Here is a 20,051-nt window from a genome sequence, read left to right as displayed (position 1 = left end):
TGGTTCAATTCATACCTGCAAGGCAGGAATTATATTGTTGAATTATATTATTGAAATAAGGTTTCTGAAAGGCTGCTAGTGAAGTGTGGTGGTCTCCAAGGTTCAATTCCTGGGCCACTCCCATTTAATTTATACATGCTTTCACTTGGTCAATAGACTCTGGTCTATTGTACCATAACTTCAAAGATTTACTTTGGCCAGAGGAGGATGGGCCTCCCCTTTGAGTTTTGGTTCCTCTTAAGGTTTCTTCCTCATTCTCTAGGGAGTATTTCCTTGCCAATGTTGGCCCTTGGCTTGCTCACTGGGGGCTTGGACTTGGACATTTGTAAAGCTGCTTTGTGACAACATTTGTTGTAAAAAGTGCTAGATAAATAAATTTTGATTTGATAACAGATTTTATTTGGTAGTAGCCATGAGAAGGGCAGGGGGGGCTATCAAATTACTTCACAAGTGTTCTCCAGACACAAGCTGTGTGATTGGATGAGGATGCTTACACGAAAACAGATATGTCATTTTCCTTATTTGGTTTGGCACAGCCATGCGCATAGCAAAACATTGCTTTGCGTTCTAAGCAAGATAAAGTGTTGCGCGTGTGTGTTGCTGTTTGGCAAAACTGATGAAGTCATAGAAACTGTTTTTATGAATAATTTTGATTGCCAACACTATTGGACATCACAGAAATTTAGAGGGTTATTTTAGCTGAAGTTTATGAGTTGTTTTGGTACAGTTATGAGCTGGAAGCTGAAAGACAGTTCAGTGGCTGCTAGCATTGACTAGCTATGATGTTTGCATCGCAAATCACAGGTTTCCATTCACTGCTGGAAACATTTGTAATCTTGCTATAAATTGTAAATATAAATATAAAATCACACCATTTCCTTACAGAACTACATTATTTACAGTATTACAGTATTTTCCCCAACATAACTTTTTGGCCTAATAGCAATGAAGCTAATATTGTTTGGCCTTTAACAATGAAACAATGAAACTAATATTCACTTTTAGTAAGTTGTTGAACATTGTTGTAATGTTTTTACCAAAAAGAAATTTCTTGCAAACTTGATGTATAGTGACTGATGACTGCGGATTTGGAGAGGATTTTTGGACACTTTGGAGATGTCTAGGACACCTAGTGGAAAATACCATGCATCTCCTAAATAATTTCATGTATGTGCTCAAAAGCATTATTAGACAAGACCCTGGTGAATCAGGAAATGTAGAACATGATTGAAAATTAATCTCCAGCATCAAAATACACATAAACCCCCAAAAATAAAGGCTTTAAAATTTTTTGAGAACTCAAAAGAGCAGTACCTGCAAAATGAACCAAGCATCTGTCAGACCTATAAACCTTTTGCAAAGATAAATAGGCAAAAACCAAGAATTGAGAAATAGCTGGGTAAAAAAGCATTTATAATCTGTGACATTTGGCAAAGGTGGGTTACTAAATACTAACCATATAGGTTGTGCAAACCTTTGCTTCTGGCCCTTTTCCTTTTGTTATTTTGAAACTATAAATAAAGGAAATAAAGTAAAGTAATCTTGCTTGAAATATTAAAGAAACATCATCTTTAACTTCATAGGTTTTGGAAAGCAGGTCTTCTTGCACTCGCTTACATTTGAAGAGTAAAAGAAATTTGAACTGGGGTGCCCAAACTTTTGCATGCATTGCTTACCAAAGTAAGTATTTTACTGGTTTTACTCTTTACAGTAATTGTCATTATATAAACAGTACTGCCTCTTATCTTTCACTGTTCAGATAAAACAAGCATCAAAACAAATACATGATAAAGTAAACTTGCTGATAATCCAAGCTTCTTATCTTTGACAATTATTTCTACCAAGGCTACTTTCCAACTTTATTAATGTTATATTGGCCATGCATCACTGTTCATGTAACTGCTCAGTTTTTAAAGATCTTACAAAGAATCACAATATAAAAACACATGTTAAGACAAAGGGCTAGGGGCATTTAATAACATTTAATTAGCTATGAACTAATCATGAGCTAGTTAACTTACTCAGGTCACTGAATCTACATTAGCTAATAACCGTACATTTATTTTCTTACTGAATTATTCCCCTGATTACTGGCCAAAATTAGTTAGCATAGCTAGTTAATGTAAGCCATCATATCTGATAGTACAACACTATTTTATGTTAATGTTTTGAAACCTTTTTTGAATCCATTTTTTTTCATACATTAACTGTGATGCTTGTACTCACGAATTAGGCCATACCTAGCATAGAGGCCATACTCAGGCCACACCTAGCAGGTAGCCATGAAACCTGTATGGCTATTTGCTGACTGTACAACAGATGTGGCACCAAAGTAGCTGCTAATGGATCACCATTTTGCATGGCTCTCAGACTGACCCATGCTGCAGCCATTCAGCAACATGCTCAATAAGAACTTTAACTCAACATGGAAAGTGTATGTTGGTGTGTTTATGCACTCAGTCATAGTTTTGCTGTAGTGCTGTGAAGCATTTTCGATTTTGTAGTGGTGCTGGTGTTTTTGGTTTTGCTGTCGTATGCTCCGATTCAACATTTTTTATTTTTTGCATTTCTAGGCCACTGGAAGAAACGGTCATGTTTAACACATTTTACTCAAACAGTTCAGAATGGACAGTCTTCGACAAAACTTATCAATAGAATTAAACTAATAGGTTATTACACCTTATTGAGAAAATTCACCTCTGGACTTCACCTTTTTAAATTTTGTTAAATTTAGTGATGAGCACTGGCATGCAGATAACAGCACTCCATTATATTAGGTATATTATGTGGCAGTTGTCAGCAAATATTTCAGAAAACTATGAAAAACTGGAATGATAGTCAGTGCAAAAGCAAGTTTAGTGGGGGTATTGGATGAAGGACCCCATAGTTTGGTATTTGGTCCTGGGACCAAAAACAACTGTCCATGGAGTTCTCTGCAGTTGTTTGTGTGCACGTGTGTATTTTGATGTAAAAGAATGCAACTCACTGGGTGGCTTTGACAATATCCCAGGTGCTGTAGTCATCCACATGGCTCTTGCGACTAACAGTCTCACTGTAGCCATGGTTATAGTGACCCTGAGGCTTTAACTCCTGCAGAGAAAGAGATTTAGTGTTTGAGTGTGCATCTCAGCATTGGAGAAAAAAGTAGATTGAAAGACTTGTACTCTAGGACTGACTCTCTGAATCTCTTCTGGTAATCAGGAGCAAGACTCATTACATACCATCTTGCACACATTCAGATATGAACACCTGATATCTATCAGTCAACAACAGAGTATGTGAGTAAAGCAGAAACTCCTTCCTTGTAGAATTTTACAATTACTTAGGTCTGGGTTATCCATTTCCAAATGCTCCTTGCTCATGGAAGAAATTGCACATTCAATATTCACTCCCAAAGTTGGGCAGTAGCATAGCAACAAGTAGTATAGCCCTTTAACCATGCTTTGCTATGTATTGTCTCTACTTTGTAAATCAAGTACCTTGTGCCCTTTGTACCCATCCACCAACTAGGAGAATAAATTGGCACTGTGTATAAATTTGTATTTTTATTTATATTTATATATATATATATATATATATATATATATATATATATATATATATATATATATTCATATTCCTTCCCCCCCCAAAAGTTGATTACTAGCAGATAAGACCAAACAGTGTTGTGTGGCATTTTTATTAGGGGTTCACGAATGTGGTGCTGAGTTTGTTAGGATTTTTCTTGAAATTGCTCAGATTTTTCTTATTACTCTTTTTCTTCACTAAATGTTATAGGCTGCAAAGACCATATGGCAGTGGAACACCACAACTGAAACTGGAAAGATAAAATATTTGTGAAATTTCACATTGAACACTTAGGACACCTAAAAGGGGTGTTAAACATTTGCATAATATGCAAAAGCTACTTTTGTGAACTAATCCTAGGGTGTTCATTTGAAAATCTACATAAATTAATTTCAAAAACATTCACAAATCTTATCTTCAATCATTAAAAACACCGACAATGGAAGTTTGGTGGCGATTGGTCAAATTGTTCAGATATTTTTACCAATGTACACAAAAAGGGTACCTATAGTTAAGAAGAATGTATACATTAGAATGTCCATCAATAATTTGCACCAGGCTGGCAAAAGATGCACAAGCACTACAAGCTTACATTTAATGTTATAGTACAGCATTAAATTCTAGTAACTTGTGTATTGAATCAGATTGTCTAATACGAACCAGACTTAGTGGAGGGCTTAAACATGTCCTGAATATGTATGATAAGTCCTGTTTAGACTGAAGTAGGCATTGCATATTTTTCTGGTCAAAATATGCGGAGGTCAGATCTGTGCAGGTTTGGACATTATAACAACATCCCCCACATTCCCACTGTTTCTTGACTTACACAACCTGACCATCAGAATGTACTTTATGTTGTCCAGTCATGTCCCCATCCTTAGTGACCATCATTATGATTTGTACTTAAATTCCAGTGTACTTGTATACACTGTGTTCTGCCATCATCTTCCGTTGCCATGTCTCCACTTAGGTGTTGTACTACAGTACAAAAGGTGAAAAGCTTGCATTTAATGCAATATATTAGGTATTAAATAGTCACACTATTCTTCAGGTGATACACAACCCCACAAGCCTTGCAATTACTCTTACAAGATTAAATTCCAGTAGATCTGGCATGCTGCATTTTAATGTTTCAGTTTTTTGTGACGGTACAAAAAACCAAGAACTATACTGTGCTCTTCTAATGGCCTTCATTATGTTATGTGACCACAAGTATATTTGGGTAGACAGATGTACTGTATTGCTATGTTGTGTATTGCTGTTACTGGAGGTCAGATACCTGGAGGTTTGGTGAAAAAAGTGCCACTTTGCAATATTTTAAAGTTTTAAAATGTACAACTTTACATCTAATGTGGAAAATTGGTGACAGATCTGTGTGATGGATAAAACATTACAACCATATTTGATATGTATTAAATGTTTTTTAAATGTGTTTTTGCAAAGACAATACCCTTATGGACTTTGAGCTTGTACACAAAACGTCCTGCAGTTTTTTGTTCACAATCCATAAATGGATGCAAATTATATTCTGATTTTGCTTGTAAATTTATTCATTGTCACAAAACATCCTCAAACTTGCATTTATACATGTACCTAAACATATGTGAGAAATATTGATGCAGCTGTACTCTCAAGTGTGAATTAAAAAATGAAACAAATTTGCTGAAAAATTCAGTAATTGCCACCAAACAAAATGAAACTGAATTTAGTAAAACACTAATGTAAAACATCAAAACTTCCAGTAGCTACTGTGTAATTGGAAGGAAATAAAGTTAATGGCCAAGATGAACAAAATGAATCAAAACGAATAATGACAATTTTAATTCTACAATAAATGCAACACAGATTAAAATCACTCCATACATAGTAACAGTGTGGTAATGTCACAGCATGGCTAATTCTACAATTTAGTTCTATGTACCTAGAGTAGACAGGTGTTCTCAGTCCCAAATCCAGTACTCGTCTCCTTCAGAGACACTTCCACAGCAGCTTGTGCCGGACCACAGTCCAGCTCCTGTCCAAAGTACATCTCTTACTCATTACTATTACTCTTCCAAGTCATTATCGTCAGAGTCATCATCCCATGTAGCGCTTTCCTCTCTTTTCTTGGAAACACTTCCACAATTTTTGCACAGACATGAGTACAACAATCTTGCAGACATACAGGAACATCTTCCTGCCTTCCATCTTCCTTGCTTGCAACTGCAGTGGACTACCTGCAACACACTTTTAGGAGCAGGATGTTTAGTCATCCAGGTCACTGTCAACTTTCCATCCTGAAGGTGCCATCCATTGCCAACAGGTGAAGGAACATTTTCCGAGTCTCTTGTTATTGCTGCTTGGTACAGGGCGTCACTTTTCATGGGCATAGATAGTTCTGGCAAGGCTGATGTTGCCATGCAGAATGCTTTGTAACTGGCATTGCTCACATTTTCAGCTGATGTCTGGCCATAGAGGTGGCACACATTTGCAAGGTATCTGCAAATATGTAATAATATGCAATAACTGCTGCCCATATTTGTAATGGTCTTTTGCCATGAAAAGTGCTTGTTCTAATAATCTATATGGTAAATCCCTCTGCTGATCTACAGCAAATCACTGCCACATCAGTATCAGGGCTCTTGATACAGTCTGATGTCCCTGCGCAAGAATGGAAAGAATGGAAAAGATTTTATGCACCATGGATTTTTCACAATAGCTTTTTTTTTTTTTTAATATAGTGTACTACCAATTTACAGATCAAGAGCATTTGACCAAGCAATTTCACAATTTATTTATTGCTTATTTTTCAAGAGAGATCGATCCGATTACAAAAGATTGATGAAATATCCTCTGCCTTGCAATGAAATCTTCCTGGTTCCTGCTACCAGTTCCTGCACTGCTGCACATTTTATTATAGTGAGTTACTGAGCCAAGAGTGGTGCAGTCTACAGACAGACAGACAGACAATATACAGATAATTTATGTGGTCAATCCTTTACGTTTGATATGAGGTCAATCCTTTACGTTTGAAATGGTGCAATAGTGGGAAGGAATAATCAATTGATAATGCAATATAGTAACTCATTGTTCTTCCAATGAGGTACTAATAACTGTTGCAGTGGACTTTGTCAAGAACTTGGTATGTGTGCAATAGGACTTCCAGAGACACACAGTCTTTGCCTTGAATATGTAATCAAAGGAGGGGGCTATGTTATTACCATAATAGGAAAACAGTGCTACCTCTTCATAATGCTGTCTGATGGATATAATTTAATGTGTCAATTAATCTATAAACCAAAATATTACTCTAATAACTTGAGCCAAAGGTTTCATCCACTGTTTAGGCTAGTTATGTCATTTGTAGACATTTCTAGATATTCACTTAAATTACTTTCCTTCTTAACATTACACATGTTATTGCAATTAACATTTTTTAAAAATGCAATTTTGTGGGTTTCTTTGCTCACCTGCTAAACACGTTTCTTGTCTGTGACATATGGTCTTTCTGGCTTCTGCCTGCAACAGTAATGTACTTGTCCGGTTTCTTGCATATTATGCACAAAGCAGGAAGCACAGGAGAAGCACATGCTATTGGCAGGGCCTTCCTGGACTTTCTTGATTGGGAAATAAAATGTAGCAGGACTACAGGATGGCACAGACTCGCCTCTGCCTGTATCTTGAACTTCAGGACACAGTGTAACCTATTTCTCAGCAGCATCCAAGCGCTTTTTGCCTATAAAACACCTAGAAAAATTGGGGTGAAATCCAGCATCTTCACAGAGATCAAACTCGACTTCTATACAATGTTTAAGTTGCTGCTATCTTCCGACTCTCACCCTTCAAGTCAAGGCGCCTTTTGATGCCATTTCTGAATGTATCCCACCATATACGTGTAAAATTATTGGCTTCTTTCTTTATAGATGAGATGCATATAACAATGTTTCAAAACCATTCAAGCACTTTTGTAGGATCTTTATCCATAAATTCCTTATTTTCATCACTCCATGTTTACAAAGGTGCAGAAATTTGATTCTGGCCCCAATAAGCCATAACCTGATGATTGGTCTAGCGGGAAGCAAGTGACTTATTTTGCAAATCCATAAAAACTTCCATGTCTCTTTGCTCATCAGTTTACGGGAGAAAAGTGCTATTGCTGACTTTAAACATAAATTAAGAATAAACTGCTGGATGATGCAGGGAAAACTTTTAGTGTCTCATTTCCTTTTAGCACTAAACCAATAGATCATGTTATTAAAGTAAAAATTATTTAGTGCCCCATATATAGGAACAGGATTAAACAAAAACAAACAAAAAAAATGGCTTCACCTTATGGCCCAATATTGGGATTGCTAGAACAGCTTGCACTTGTTATATCAAGTGACTATAAATAGTGTATGCATTGTAACTACTATTGCTGTTCTGGTTTGGTAGAAATAGTAATGAATTAATATACCTGACTACATACACAATTTATAAACAGATTTGCATTGGGAAAGTTGTCAGTCCTGAAGAGTTTTGCTTTTTGTGTTCTTCCATTTTAAACAAAATGTACACATGAAGTGTGTACCACATTTCACATTATTCAGACTTGATATGAGGGAGTTTCTTGGATACAGGCCTTGTGTTGTCATATCCAAATGGAGAAAAGTCAGGAACAGTGAGTCAGAGAAACAATTTAGGAACATGTATGGCATAAGACTCTGATGATGCTTGCAGTTTTGAACTTGATTAGCTAGCACAGGGCACTGTAGCCAGACACCCCCCACCCCCAAGTCTGACTGAGACTAAGATTTATTAAATGCTATTTCAATTATAATTTAAGGCCAACTTGGAAGTGAGGATACACAAAAATAATCAATCATTTTGAATAACAAATACTATTATTATTGTAAACACAGCTATTGAAGAACAGATACTTTCAAATCAAAAATCAAATTTACAACAGATGTCACAAAGCAGCTTTAAAAATGTCCAAGTCCAAGCCCCCAGTGAGGAAGCCAAGGGAGACAGTGGCAAGGAAAATCTCCCTAGATCATGAGGAAGAAACCTTGAGAGGAACCAAGACCCAAAGGGAGGGGGGGTGGGCTACTTTCAGACTAATATTGAAGGCTCATCAGTTTAAAGAGAAGCATAAGAACACTGAATAAACCAAGTGGCAAGAGACTGAAAAACTGAAAGAAAGAAAAAATATAGCTAGCTAAATTAGTATGACTTGTACAAAAATGACTGCACGATATGCAAAGAATACAAATCAGTGTACCCATTCCTAACTTATGGTAGCTTCCTAGTGAAAGCATAGCTATCAGGTGAGCCATGTAACTTCATTGTAAAGTTTGAGCAGATAGCTAGAGCCAACAAGCTGATGTCCAAAGTTTATATATTGCAATATCGGCAAAATATGCAGGTAGCTAGACAATTATAAACTGAGTGAAAAATTGAGATGGATAGCATCATATGAAACAGCTTGAGCAGAACTTCCTGTCAAGTTCCAACACTGTTTGCTAACCACTTGGCCTAGGTTTTGGGAACGTTAGTCAAATTGCTAATGCAATTTGAAAAATCATTTGATTAAAAAAAAACCTAGCCACAGAGATTTTCTCTCATCAATATAGATAATCAGTGTTGCAAATTATTCATAAGAGTAACTAGCTAGCTAGAGTGCTGAATGACTAAACTCTAATTGGTCGGTTGTGTGAAAATGTTGGCGCTGACAATATATCCACATTTCTAAGAAAAATGTCATGTTTACTAGGTAGAAATAAGTCAGGGTAATGGCTTTAAAAATGTCTTAGTTCTCTCGCTTGATTAAGTGAATTTTTCCAATGACGATGCAAAATCTCGACAAAAAAAAAACTGTTTTCTCTGGGTGCCGTGAAAGTGAGTGAATTCCCCCAAGATACTAACCATCACAACTCAGGAATAGTTGGAAACTTTTGCTGAATGTGCAGGTAACACAAGTGTTGAGTAAAGAAAGGCAGGCTTTGAGGAAAAGGAGGATGAAGGAACATGCTAAGACGGCCTTCCTTTGAATTGTGTGAAGACCTTATTTAGTAAGCAGAAATCAGGGAGTTTATAAATTGGTAAAAAGGAATTAGAGTAGTATTTTGAGGATGATATACTGATAAGGATAAGAGTTAAAAGGTACATGGTACAGTGCAGCACTAAATGATAAAGAGCAGGCTGTGGGACTAAAGACAGAATTGTTAAAGGCTATTAATAGTATTGAGAACTCTCAATACTACCAGGCAAATTGAAATAGTTGTTTCTCCAGTTTGGCCAACTGCCAAACAGTGTATGAGGACCCAATTACAGAAGCAAGGAGGCTGGAGAGGATTATGAATATAAGAAAGTCGCTAGGGGTGCCTCATTGTTCAAGTAGTATAGCACGGTATGGTAGAGGAGTGCTGGAGCTATCGCTCCCAAGCTTAGCTGAGGAATTTAAATATACTAAAAGGTGAGTAGCACGATGATTTTGTTAGGATCAAAGGATATTGTGACCAAAAAAGCAGCACCAATGACAAAAGTAGGGAGGAAGTGGAATATGCAAAAGGAAGAACAGTCAGCTAACAGTTTAGAGTTAAAGGATATCACTGGATGAGTGCAACGAGAAACAGGGTGAGGTGAATCCTGAAAAACATTTAATAAGACAATATCTGCAGAGAGAAGGTGAATGGTGGTTAGTTTTATCTGGAGGAAAGCAAAGCCAAAGGCAAAATAACTGGCAAGAGATATTACTTGGAGCAAGACCTCCTTCCAACTCCTCAAAACCTTGGGTAGGTGACAATTATGTGTAATCTTAGTATGAATTGTGTGTGGGGACTGGCACAGTGAAGCATGTTTCACCAGTGTGTAAGGTTAGTTTGTTCGATACACGTAGAGAAAATCAAATGCTTTGGGTATTTTGATTGGATACATTTAATGTAACAGAGGTTTACATAGGTTGGTCCCATTTTAGTACTCATACTAACTACTCTCATTTGGGAGTAGTACTTGAAGTCAAAGGTGAAGTAGTTCAGAGTTCTGATAGTCATAAGGGAATATCTGTGGGATTTTCTTCGGACCTTACAATTTGACATATGGTTTACGTATAGCAACCATTGTTTTCCTGATGTTTTCTCATAGGAATTAAACAGCCGAATGTTCAGAACATTCATACAGTTTTAAATATGTACTACTCCTGGTTATCAACCAATTGAAACTCCATGGCATAAGCTAACCACCTAGCACCAACATAGCAACCACTTGAAACACCACAGTAATCCCTTAACATAGCAACGATTAGCAATTGCATAGCAATCACCTACAACATAGCTAGCTCCTCCATAGCAACTACCTGTGATACCACAGCAACTGGTAAATCAACCTCATAAGAGCATAGCAATCACCTGACTCTATAACAATCATGTAATAGACTGATTAATAGGACTGATTCTGGCCATTTTGTAATCATCGGCATGGGCCGTTGCCTGCACTCAAGGCCAATAATCAAAAAATGACTATAAGTACAACGCAGACAGCTGTGTCAGCCTGGCTACTGTGGAGCAATGTTAGAGCATCCCACTGTGTCCTTTTTGCCATTCCATAGGAAGACAGCAGTGGGTGTTGTGAAATATTGCATGCCAATGCTGGATGTAATGTTTCCTAAAAAACAGTAAAACTCCCATCTTTCAAATCTTCATTTATGTAATTGGTCACTTAACATATAGAACATTCACTGTCTATATAATTAGATTAAATTATAGCAATTTTGTGAGAAAATGCGAATAATGATATTGCAGTGTTAGAAAACCTTAAACAGCTAAACTAGCTATCTCACAGGGCTCAAAAAAAATATTGCTCTCATCTTAATCTGTTATCATAAGTGATTTGTCTGATAGCGATAAGTAAGTTACAGTCAGTTGCTTTTGCTAATAAGACATTTAACTTGTTGGCTCAATTTAAATTAGGACTCAAAGATAGCATTAATGTTATCAACTTGCCAACAACATTTTGGGGAATTAACATTATGGACTATTTTACATACAGGTTCTGCATTTTGTGTGCATGTGAGAATCATATTTCTTAATTTAATTAATTGAAGTAATGGTGGAATCTGAACTATCGTCTGATCAATGTTACCGCAGCGAAGGACGAAAGTCATATTCCTGGATTTAGCGTGTGAAGGATGATTCTTAGTACACCTGGACGACATTGTATTTTATCAACAAGGAACCATATGAAGAAATTCCCTCCTAATTCTAGAGGAATTCAGTAACGACAACAAGCTGGTACAATGCGTGAGTAACATCTGGGCATAGTTTATTAAAAAAGCATAGTTAAACAATAAAAGCTTAATTAAGAACATGGGTTGAACAATCTTTGATTAGATATTCTTAAAATTGGTACACACTAAGTTCTTTCTCCTCTTTGCATGTGATCTCGATATCCCTCTCTCTCATTACTAACAAATATACATTATATCTCAATCTCCCCTTCCCTAGGCTCAAACACACTGACTTAGTTACTGAAACTAGCACCATTATTCTTTGTTCAATCACGTTAGAACAAGCCATCTGAGCTCAATAAAATACAGCCACATTGCCCTGCCATTTGAACTCTGAGCCAATTTATTAGCTTTGTTCATCCTTTGTCCCACCTCTATCTCGCACACGCTTCTGCGAGCATATGCACACCCACAAACATTTGCACTCCTCCCCTTTTACACACAATCCTTAATCTTAATTCACTGTAAATAGACTGTCTATGTTTGTGATTTAGAGTAGTTGTGTTAATAAATTTATCATCATTTATTCTCACCAAATTGTCTGTGTTGATAGACTGTGGTGGTTGACAATATCTTCAAAGAAATCAGTTATTTAAATTCTTCAGGAATCAAATCATTGTTATAATATTTAGTTAAAAATTAAAGGTTAAAGATTGTGATTCTGATTTGAATATATGAGGCTGAAGAATTGAAACTTATTTAAATGAGACCAACTGAGGCATAGTGAGTCATATGTATTGTAAAGTATCAGTAGGAGAAACCCTTACATCTTCGAACCTCAAGTATGGCCTGGCTTGACAACCCATCTGTTTGTGCAGTATTTAAATGATCACTAATGTTGAATAATTGAAACTAATACATATTCTAGGGTATTGATTATTACACTTATTGTTATAAAGCTTTTGCACTTCTAGGCATCAGCATTGATTCCTGTATTTCGGCAGCATTCTAATTCAATGGTATCTTTGATTAAATGACAAAGCAATTTTGTAAGTGGCTCTGGATAGGAGCGTCCACCAAATGCTGTAAACGTAAATGCTACAGGACAATGAACAGTAATGTTAGCTACAGTATACAAACAGCTTAACACCGCCAATGGCCAATGAACATTACATATACTGCCTGGCCAAAAAAAGGTCACACACTAATATTTCATTGGACCGCCTTTAGCTTTCATTACGGCACGCATTCCCTGTAGCATCATTTCCACAAGCTTCTGCAATGTCAACATTTATTTCTGTCCGGAGTTGCAATTATTCCTCCCCCCCCCCCCAAGATCTTGTATTGATGATGGGAGATTTGGACCACTGCGCAAAAACTTCTCTAGCACATCCCAAAGATTCTCAATGGGGTTCAGGTCTGGACTCTGCGGTGGCCAATCCATGTGTGAAAATGATGTCTCATTCTCCCTGAACCATTCTTTCACAATTTGAGCCCAATGAATCCTGGCATTGTCATCTTGGAATATGCCCGTGCCGTCAAGGGAGAAAAAATCCAGTAATTATCCAATGGGAGGCTCTTTGCTTAGTTAAATCCAGGTGGTGACCTTTTTTTGGCCAGGCAGTGTATAATGAAAATTGTGTCTTACCAGTAAGCAGTAATAAAGCTCCAATACTTCACAAATTCAGTTCATATTTTAGAGAAAGATAAGTTAATAATAAATTATTATTATTATTATTATTATATTATTAACAACTACTACTAATAATTTAATTTAATAACAGCTGACAATTTAAGCACAGTTCCACCTCTGAACAACTGTTAGCTGCTGCACTAACATTTTTTGCCATACCACTGCTACTTACAGAAATACTTCCTTAGCATTCTTCTAATAAACATAAAAAGTTAACTAGTTCTTCATTCACTATACACCAGTGTTTACTCTAAATTGAACTGACTAGTTAGCATTACATGATGCCAGGCTATAGACTGCTTTTGCTCAAATGCAAGAAGATTTTTAACAAACCTAGCTAGCTACAAACTATACTGTTACTACTGAGAGGGAGTGTGTGCAGGAAAAAGAAAATACATGAGCATCAGAATAATCCCTGGAATAAATGCCCATCTAGCTATCTAATATTTCAATTATTAGAACAAAAACCTGAGCCTGACCCGATACCAGTCAGCCCCTTCGGTTTTGAGTCAGGTTGCAGATGACTAATTCCAGCTAGCCGGAACTTTGTTTTACACATAGCATTAATGTTACAAAGATTTAACTGTTAAACCTATTGCCATGCAGTTCAAATAGGATGGAAAGCTTACTTTAAGTGTGCTAAATTGGCTCGAATGCCTACCAAGGAGTTGTGCCATCATACTGCTCGCCTTGGCTAATTTTGCTGCTTTCCAAAAACCATATATATTTGCAGTCCAAATATTTCCATATTTCTGATTTAAGCTTTCTTGATTGAGGGAAAGATCTGTGGTCATGTCACCTTTTGGTGTCTCCATGTTCACATATCTCTCACAACAACAAGGACAGTGGCAGATGATCAGAGCATCACAGCAGTGTTAGTGAGAAGCTGTTAATGCAGGGCTGCTTTGTGTGTCTGGCAAAATAAGCAGCTTCTTTAAATTCAATGACTGTATTCTGAGGTGTCCTCAATAAAAGCATGTGTCTTTAATATCTTGGTATACCATATTACTGTATACCAGCACCTGTCTAGCATAGACATACCTTGGATTGGTGATGGACTTTCTTTAAAATTTTTATATTGATAATCTGCTTTAAATTAACAAAGTACATTTTCTTTGAATGTTTTCTTCATTTGACAATTTCCCAATGTGATTGAAAAAAAAAAGAAAACTTCAAATCTGAAACATTTAGCCTCAGAATAATTTAGGATGTTATTGGAATACATAGAATTTGTGTATTTTTAGGCATTTTTATATTTAAATTTTTATTTTCACTGTTTGTATATTTTGTACTGTTTGTGTACCACAACACTCGAGGCCCCAATGAACTTAATTAACATAAGTGACATGCATTGGCATAAAATGGTACTTTAACAGGTTTTGCTGTCACAGATAACAGCAACATGCTTCATTGCATCCAGTAGTGCTTTACCTACCCTTTTAACTGCCCTGTAGTTTTGTTTGTTTTTTTAGGTTTACAATTAGTAGTAGCTAGTCTTCATTTTTTTTTCCAAAATTCAAAAACACAAAGGCAAAGCACTTAACCACAAAAGTAATAATAATAATAATAATAATAATAATAATATATTCTCCTTTAACAGTTTCTCACCCAGATATTAGCTACAGTTGCAAGGAAATTGAGTATATGGAAGTGGACTAGTATATTTTTTTATATATAAAAAGCTAGGCAAATACTTCTTGCTCATCACCACAGGGAGTTCTTCCTTTTAATATTAACAGAGAGTTATGTCCCAAACGCAGCAGTACATTAAAACGCACACTTTTATATTTCGCACTTTTTAAGAAAGTTAAATAACTTTATCAATTCTATCCACAAAAATATCAGTTTCTGCTGCAATGATTATGACACTAGGCCACACACGGCCTTGTTAACTGTTCTTGGATGTCGGCAATCAACGCCAGCACAGAACTAGCCTGCTACGCTAGCTAACCAACTAGGTACTTACCTAGCTAATGTTTTTCGTTAAATGTTTCGTAGCCAGTGCTTCGCGATATTGAATAAAATGTTAACGTGAAACGTATTCAAGGTCTCCCTGAACTGTTTAATCTGTTTAAGACAAAGATTTATAAAGCATATAATTTAGCAAGCCATTAGCATGCAAGAAGCACGTATAACAGGTAGCGTTAGCTCTCTAGCTTATGGGTACATGCATTTTCATTGGTAGATATAAGTCCTCAATGACAACAAATCAGGTTGATTCTTTTTATTTTGCACTCTCTATCAACAGTCATCCGAGTAGCCTCGGTTAGCTAGTTTAAGGCACGCCATATAAGAAGAATAGCTTACCTCTGGATGAAGAATAGGGACGCATCCAGCCTCTTTCTCAAATTCATCCATAGCGTCCGCCATTTTGGTGGTCAAACTCGCCAAGCATCATGGGAAACAACGATCTTACAAACTAACGGAAAGGTTCGAATAACCTGAAAATTGCAAGTACGCATTACGTCATATTTTCCTGCGGTATTCTAATCGCTATTTTATTTTGATTTGTGAGTAATAACTGACAAAGACAATATGATAAAATGTGGTATGTTGGTTTCATTTTAAATGTTTTTTTTATATAAAACTATCAGAAACAAAACATATAAAAGCAGAAACTAGCACGTTTATTTCTCTGTTGACCTTGAAAATAAATTTTGTTATACAAATGAAACGCAACATTTATGCCAAGATGAAAAATTAACAATCGTGTACATATGACTTTTCACTGATGCATCCATTTCAACCACAAGATGCCTCAAATGTCCTAAAGTGATAATCTTATGCTAAATACATCCCGCATGCATTTTTCTTTGTAATTGTAAGACTCATGCCAATTTAGTAAAAATAACGTATTTAAGAAATGAGATACCTCTATAAACTATAGCAATGGAGCAGTAATGAATCATGTGTTCAAAGACATAAGGGAAAATTTAAGGTAGGCTCTGAGTTCACTTACTTTGTCTTAGATTCTGTGAAATTCAAGGCTTGTTGTCTAAACCTAGTTGTTAGTTGCTTGGTAGTGGTAATTACTCACTACAGGTGTAGTTTCGAACTGACCTTAGGTGTGAATTGAGGGACAGGCTCAGCACTTATTAGGTTAGTTAAATTAGGACGACTCACAGACACATATGTCTGTAGCAGTAATCAACATCTGGAGAAGGTTTGGTGGTGCTCTCAATTCATCTAGAGCTCACCTACCGGACTTCACAAACTCAGCTTCAGCTCATGTTCTCATATTATCTCAATCCTTTATCTCATACATCCACAAATCAAGCATCTGAAATGTGTTTCACAATTTCTGTCCACATATCCCACAGATCTCCTCGATGCTATCATAGATGTCACAATCTCAGCAACCTCACTGACTCACAATGCTTGGCACCATCAAATATTGCGGTGGCAGGAGAGCTCTGGAACTGCCAATCTGCTGTCCAGAAGGCTGACTTCATCTCAGCATTAGCATCCCTCCACTTCCTGGCTCTAACACAAATATGGATCACCCCTGAGAACCCAGCGACTCCAGCTGCCCTATCCTCTGCCTTTTCATTCACCCATTCTCCGAGGCGTCTCGGCAGGGGTAGTGGCACAGGTTTACTAATGTCTAGAGAGTGGTGTTTCACTCCACTTTCCTTCTCTACTCTTTCCATCTCCTCTTTTGAATTTTATTCCATTACAGTGTCTTTCCCCACCACCTTTCGGACCATCATTTTCTATCCTTCTCTCTCTCTCCCTTCCTTCTCTTTCCATCCAGTCCTCTTCAACATGTTCCTCCTACTTCTGTCCCAATCTGCACTCCATAACTCCCTCTTCCCTTACTTCTACTATTTTGTCCACCATTCCTCACCCTGACTCTCTATCTTCTCTCTCTTTGGATACAGTTGCAAATTCTTTCATTTCTACACTCTCCTCATCATTGAATCTTCTGTGCTCTCTCCTCTAGACTGGCGGTGGTGGAAATCTCACGTAGATTCAGACCTCAGCTCATACAAGTCTCTCCTTTCCAAGTTCTCACTGGAAGCAACATCTGCAGTCATCCTACTACAGAGAGAAATTTGAATCATCAGCATCTGATCCACGCAAACTCCATCATTTTTTCTTCTCTCCTTAATCCCACCCCCCTTCGTCATCTCTTACTCTGGAGGATTTTATCACCTTCTTTGAGGAGAAGGTTGCAGCAATCTGCCAGTCCTTTTCCTCTGTTTCCACTCCTCCAACCAATGTGCATTCCCCAACATCCAATGCTCTGACTTCTTTTTCTCCTCTCTCCTCAGATGAAATTCAACTCCTGACTTCCAGCAATCCGACTATATGTCTGCTGGATCCAATTCCTTCCGCTCTGTTCCAGACAATCGCAAGAGATCTGCTTCCTTTCATCTGTCATCATCAACTCCTTATCTTCTGGATACGTGTCTACTGCATTCAAAACTGCCAGGGTGGTACCAATCCTCAAGAATGCACACTTGACAGTTCCAGCGTTACCAACTACAGACGAGTATCACTGCTCTGTTTCCTCTCAAAAGCCCTTGAATGAGAAGTTTATAATCAATTGTCTCTTTTTCTCACACAGAACCAGCTGCATGATCCCAATCAGTCTGCTACAAACCAGCACATTCTACAGAAACGGCCCACGTAGCAGTGACTGAGAAACTTCATGCTGCTAAAGCTGCCATACTGTCATCTGCTTTGATTCTTTTAGACCTTTCAGCAGCCTTTGAAACAGTGAACCACAACATTCTTCTCGCTGTTCTCTCCTGGCTTGGTGTGACTGGCTCTGCTCGGAGATGGTTTCAGTCTTATCTGGAGGGCCGGTCCTATCAGGCGGCATGGAGAGGATCCACATCCAAACTGTGTAGACTCTCCACTGGTGTTCCACAAGGCTCAGTATTAGGCCCCCTTTTCTTCTCTTTGTATACTCGTTATCTTGGTGATTTCTCCTACCTTGATGGTTTCTCCTACCACTGCTAAGCTGATGACACTCAAATATTTCTTTCTTTTCCACCCTCTGACACGCAGGTCTCCAGTAGTATCTCAGCATGCTTGATTGACATCACATCATGGATGACAGCCCACCACTTGAAGCTCAACCCCAGTAATACCGAGCTTCTGTTCACCAGGTACTCCCAACCCTTACCATGACCTCACTGTTTCCTTTGAGAAATCCCTGATATCACCATCCGAAGCTGCCCGTAGCCTGGGCGTAACTTTGGACAACTTTTGTCCTTCTCAATGCATGTTTCAAATCTAACCTGGTCTTGCAGATTTCTCCTTTGCAACATACAAAAAATTCGGCCCCTTCTCTCGCAGGAAGCTACCCAGGTGCCAGTCTCTTGTGATCTCAAAGCTACACTACTGCAACTCGCTACTTGCTGGTCTTCCTCTAAGAGCCATCAAACCCCTACAACTTGTTCAGAATGCAGCAGCATGACTAGTCTTCAATCTTCCAAAGTTCACACATGTTACTTCACTGCTGCGCTCCCTTTATTGGCTCCCTGTAGCTGAATGCATCAGATTTAAAACCTTGATGCTTGCCTACAAAGCCAAAAATGGACCAGCCCCTTTATACATGAGGTCAATGGTCAAAGCCCGATCCGTACCTCGAGTACTTCAAACCTCAAGTATGGCTCGGCTTGAAATACCTTGCTTCAGGTCTCATGGACATCTAGCATTTAGACTATTTTCTCTCCTGGCTCCAAGGTGGTGAAATGAACTCCCACTTGATGTCTGGACAGCAGAGTCCCTTGCAGTCTTCAAATGCAGACTGAAGGCCCATCTATTTGCAGAATATTTAAAGGACATCTGACACTGCTCCCATATTGACTGACAAACTCTAGCACTTATTGTTTATAGCACTTATCATTGTTTAAGAGAGACCTTATGCATTTTGTACTTCTAGGTATCAGCATTCATCCCTGTATTCTACAGTATTCTAGGTCATTGGTGTACTGTACTAGGATATATTCTATGAGTAAATGACAAAGCACTTTTGTAAGTTGCTCTGGATAAGAGCATCTGCTAAATGCCGTAAAACGTTAGTGGCTGTTGGTACTTGAACTTTCACTATATTCTTATGTATTCTTGAATAACCGATAAAATGTTTCCTGTGCGTGAAACCTGAAATGATACTATCTGAAGTCTTGCATGCTACAACATTGTCATTTGTGTGAATTACTCTCATTAAACAGTATTCGTGCTACGACAGTTCTGAAAGTTTAATCTCTGCCTAACATCCACAGCTCTGCACAGTCATTCTTTTCGTGACTTAACACACCTGAGTTGTCTGATCATTTTCTGAATAAAATCCGCTAACAACATAACTAATTTGATCTGCTTGTGTTTGCTACGTGTGCACGCGCGCGAGTGTGTTTGATATTAGTAGCATAATACCCCCTTTTGCAGAAAAAAAAATACAAAATGGACATGCAGCAGCTCAGACAATCCATTGTACAAAAAATAAAAACGTGTCTGAAGGAACCATCCCTCATCTTTTACCTTGCCTGCAATAGAATACCTGTCATAAATCAATCAAGAAATACGCCTGTTTTGACTTTTATTTTGAAAGCAATAAAAAAAAAAAGATAATTAAACGTTTTCATGATTGTCGCA

General features: G+C 37.6%; 1 protein-coding gene across 1 annotated transcript in view; it reads right to left on the bottom strand.

The window, feature by feature from the left end:
• Positions 1-15,833, bottom strand: part of zdhhc17 (zinc finger DHHC-type palmitoyltransferase 17) — a 40,029-nt gene extending 24,196 nt beyond the window's left edge. Inside the window, exons 1-2 of the mRNA XM_035523491.1 lie at positions 15,753-15,833; positions 2,987-3,090 (exon numbers count right to left, since the gene is read on the bottom strand). Coding sequence (XP_035379384.1) covers positions 2,987-3,090; positions 15,753-15,815 — 167 coding nt within the window. The 5' untranslated portion in view covers positions 15,816-15,833. The remainder of the gene's footprint in view (positions 1-2,986; positions 3,091-15,752) is intronic.
• Positions 15,834-20,051: the final 4,218 nt, after the last annotated feature.

The sequence above is a fragment of the Electrophorus electricus genome, chromosome 2 (genome assembly GCF_013358815.1).
Source record: "Electrophorus electricus isolate fEleEle1 chromosome 2, fEleEle1.pri, whole genome shotgun sequence".
Taxonomy (NCBI): domain Eukaryota; kingdom Metazoa; phylum Chordata; class Actinopteri; order Gymnotiformes; family Gymnotidae; genus Electrophorus; species Electrophorus electricus.
Note: the sequence above shows the minus strand (reverse complement) of the source record. Positions and strands in the feature narration are given on the sequence as shown.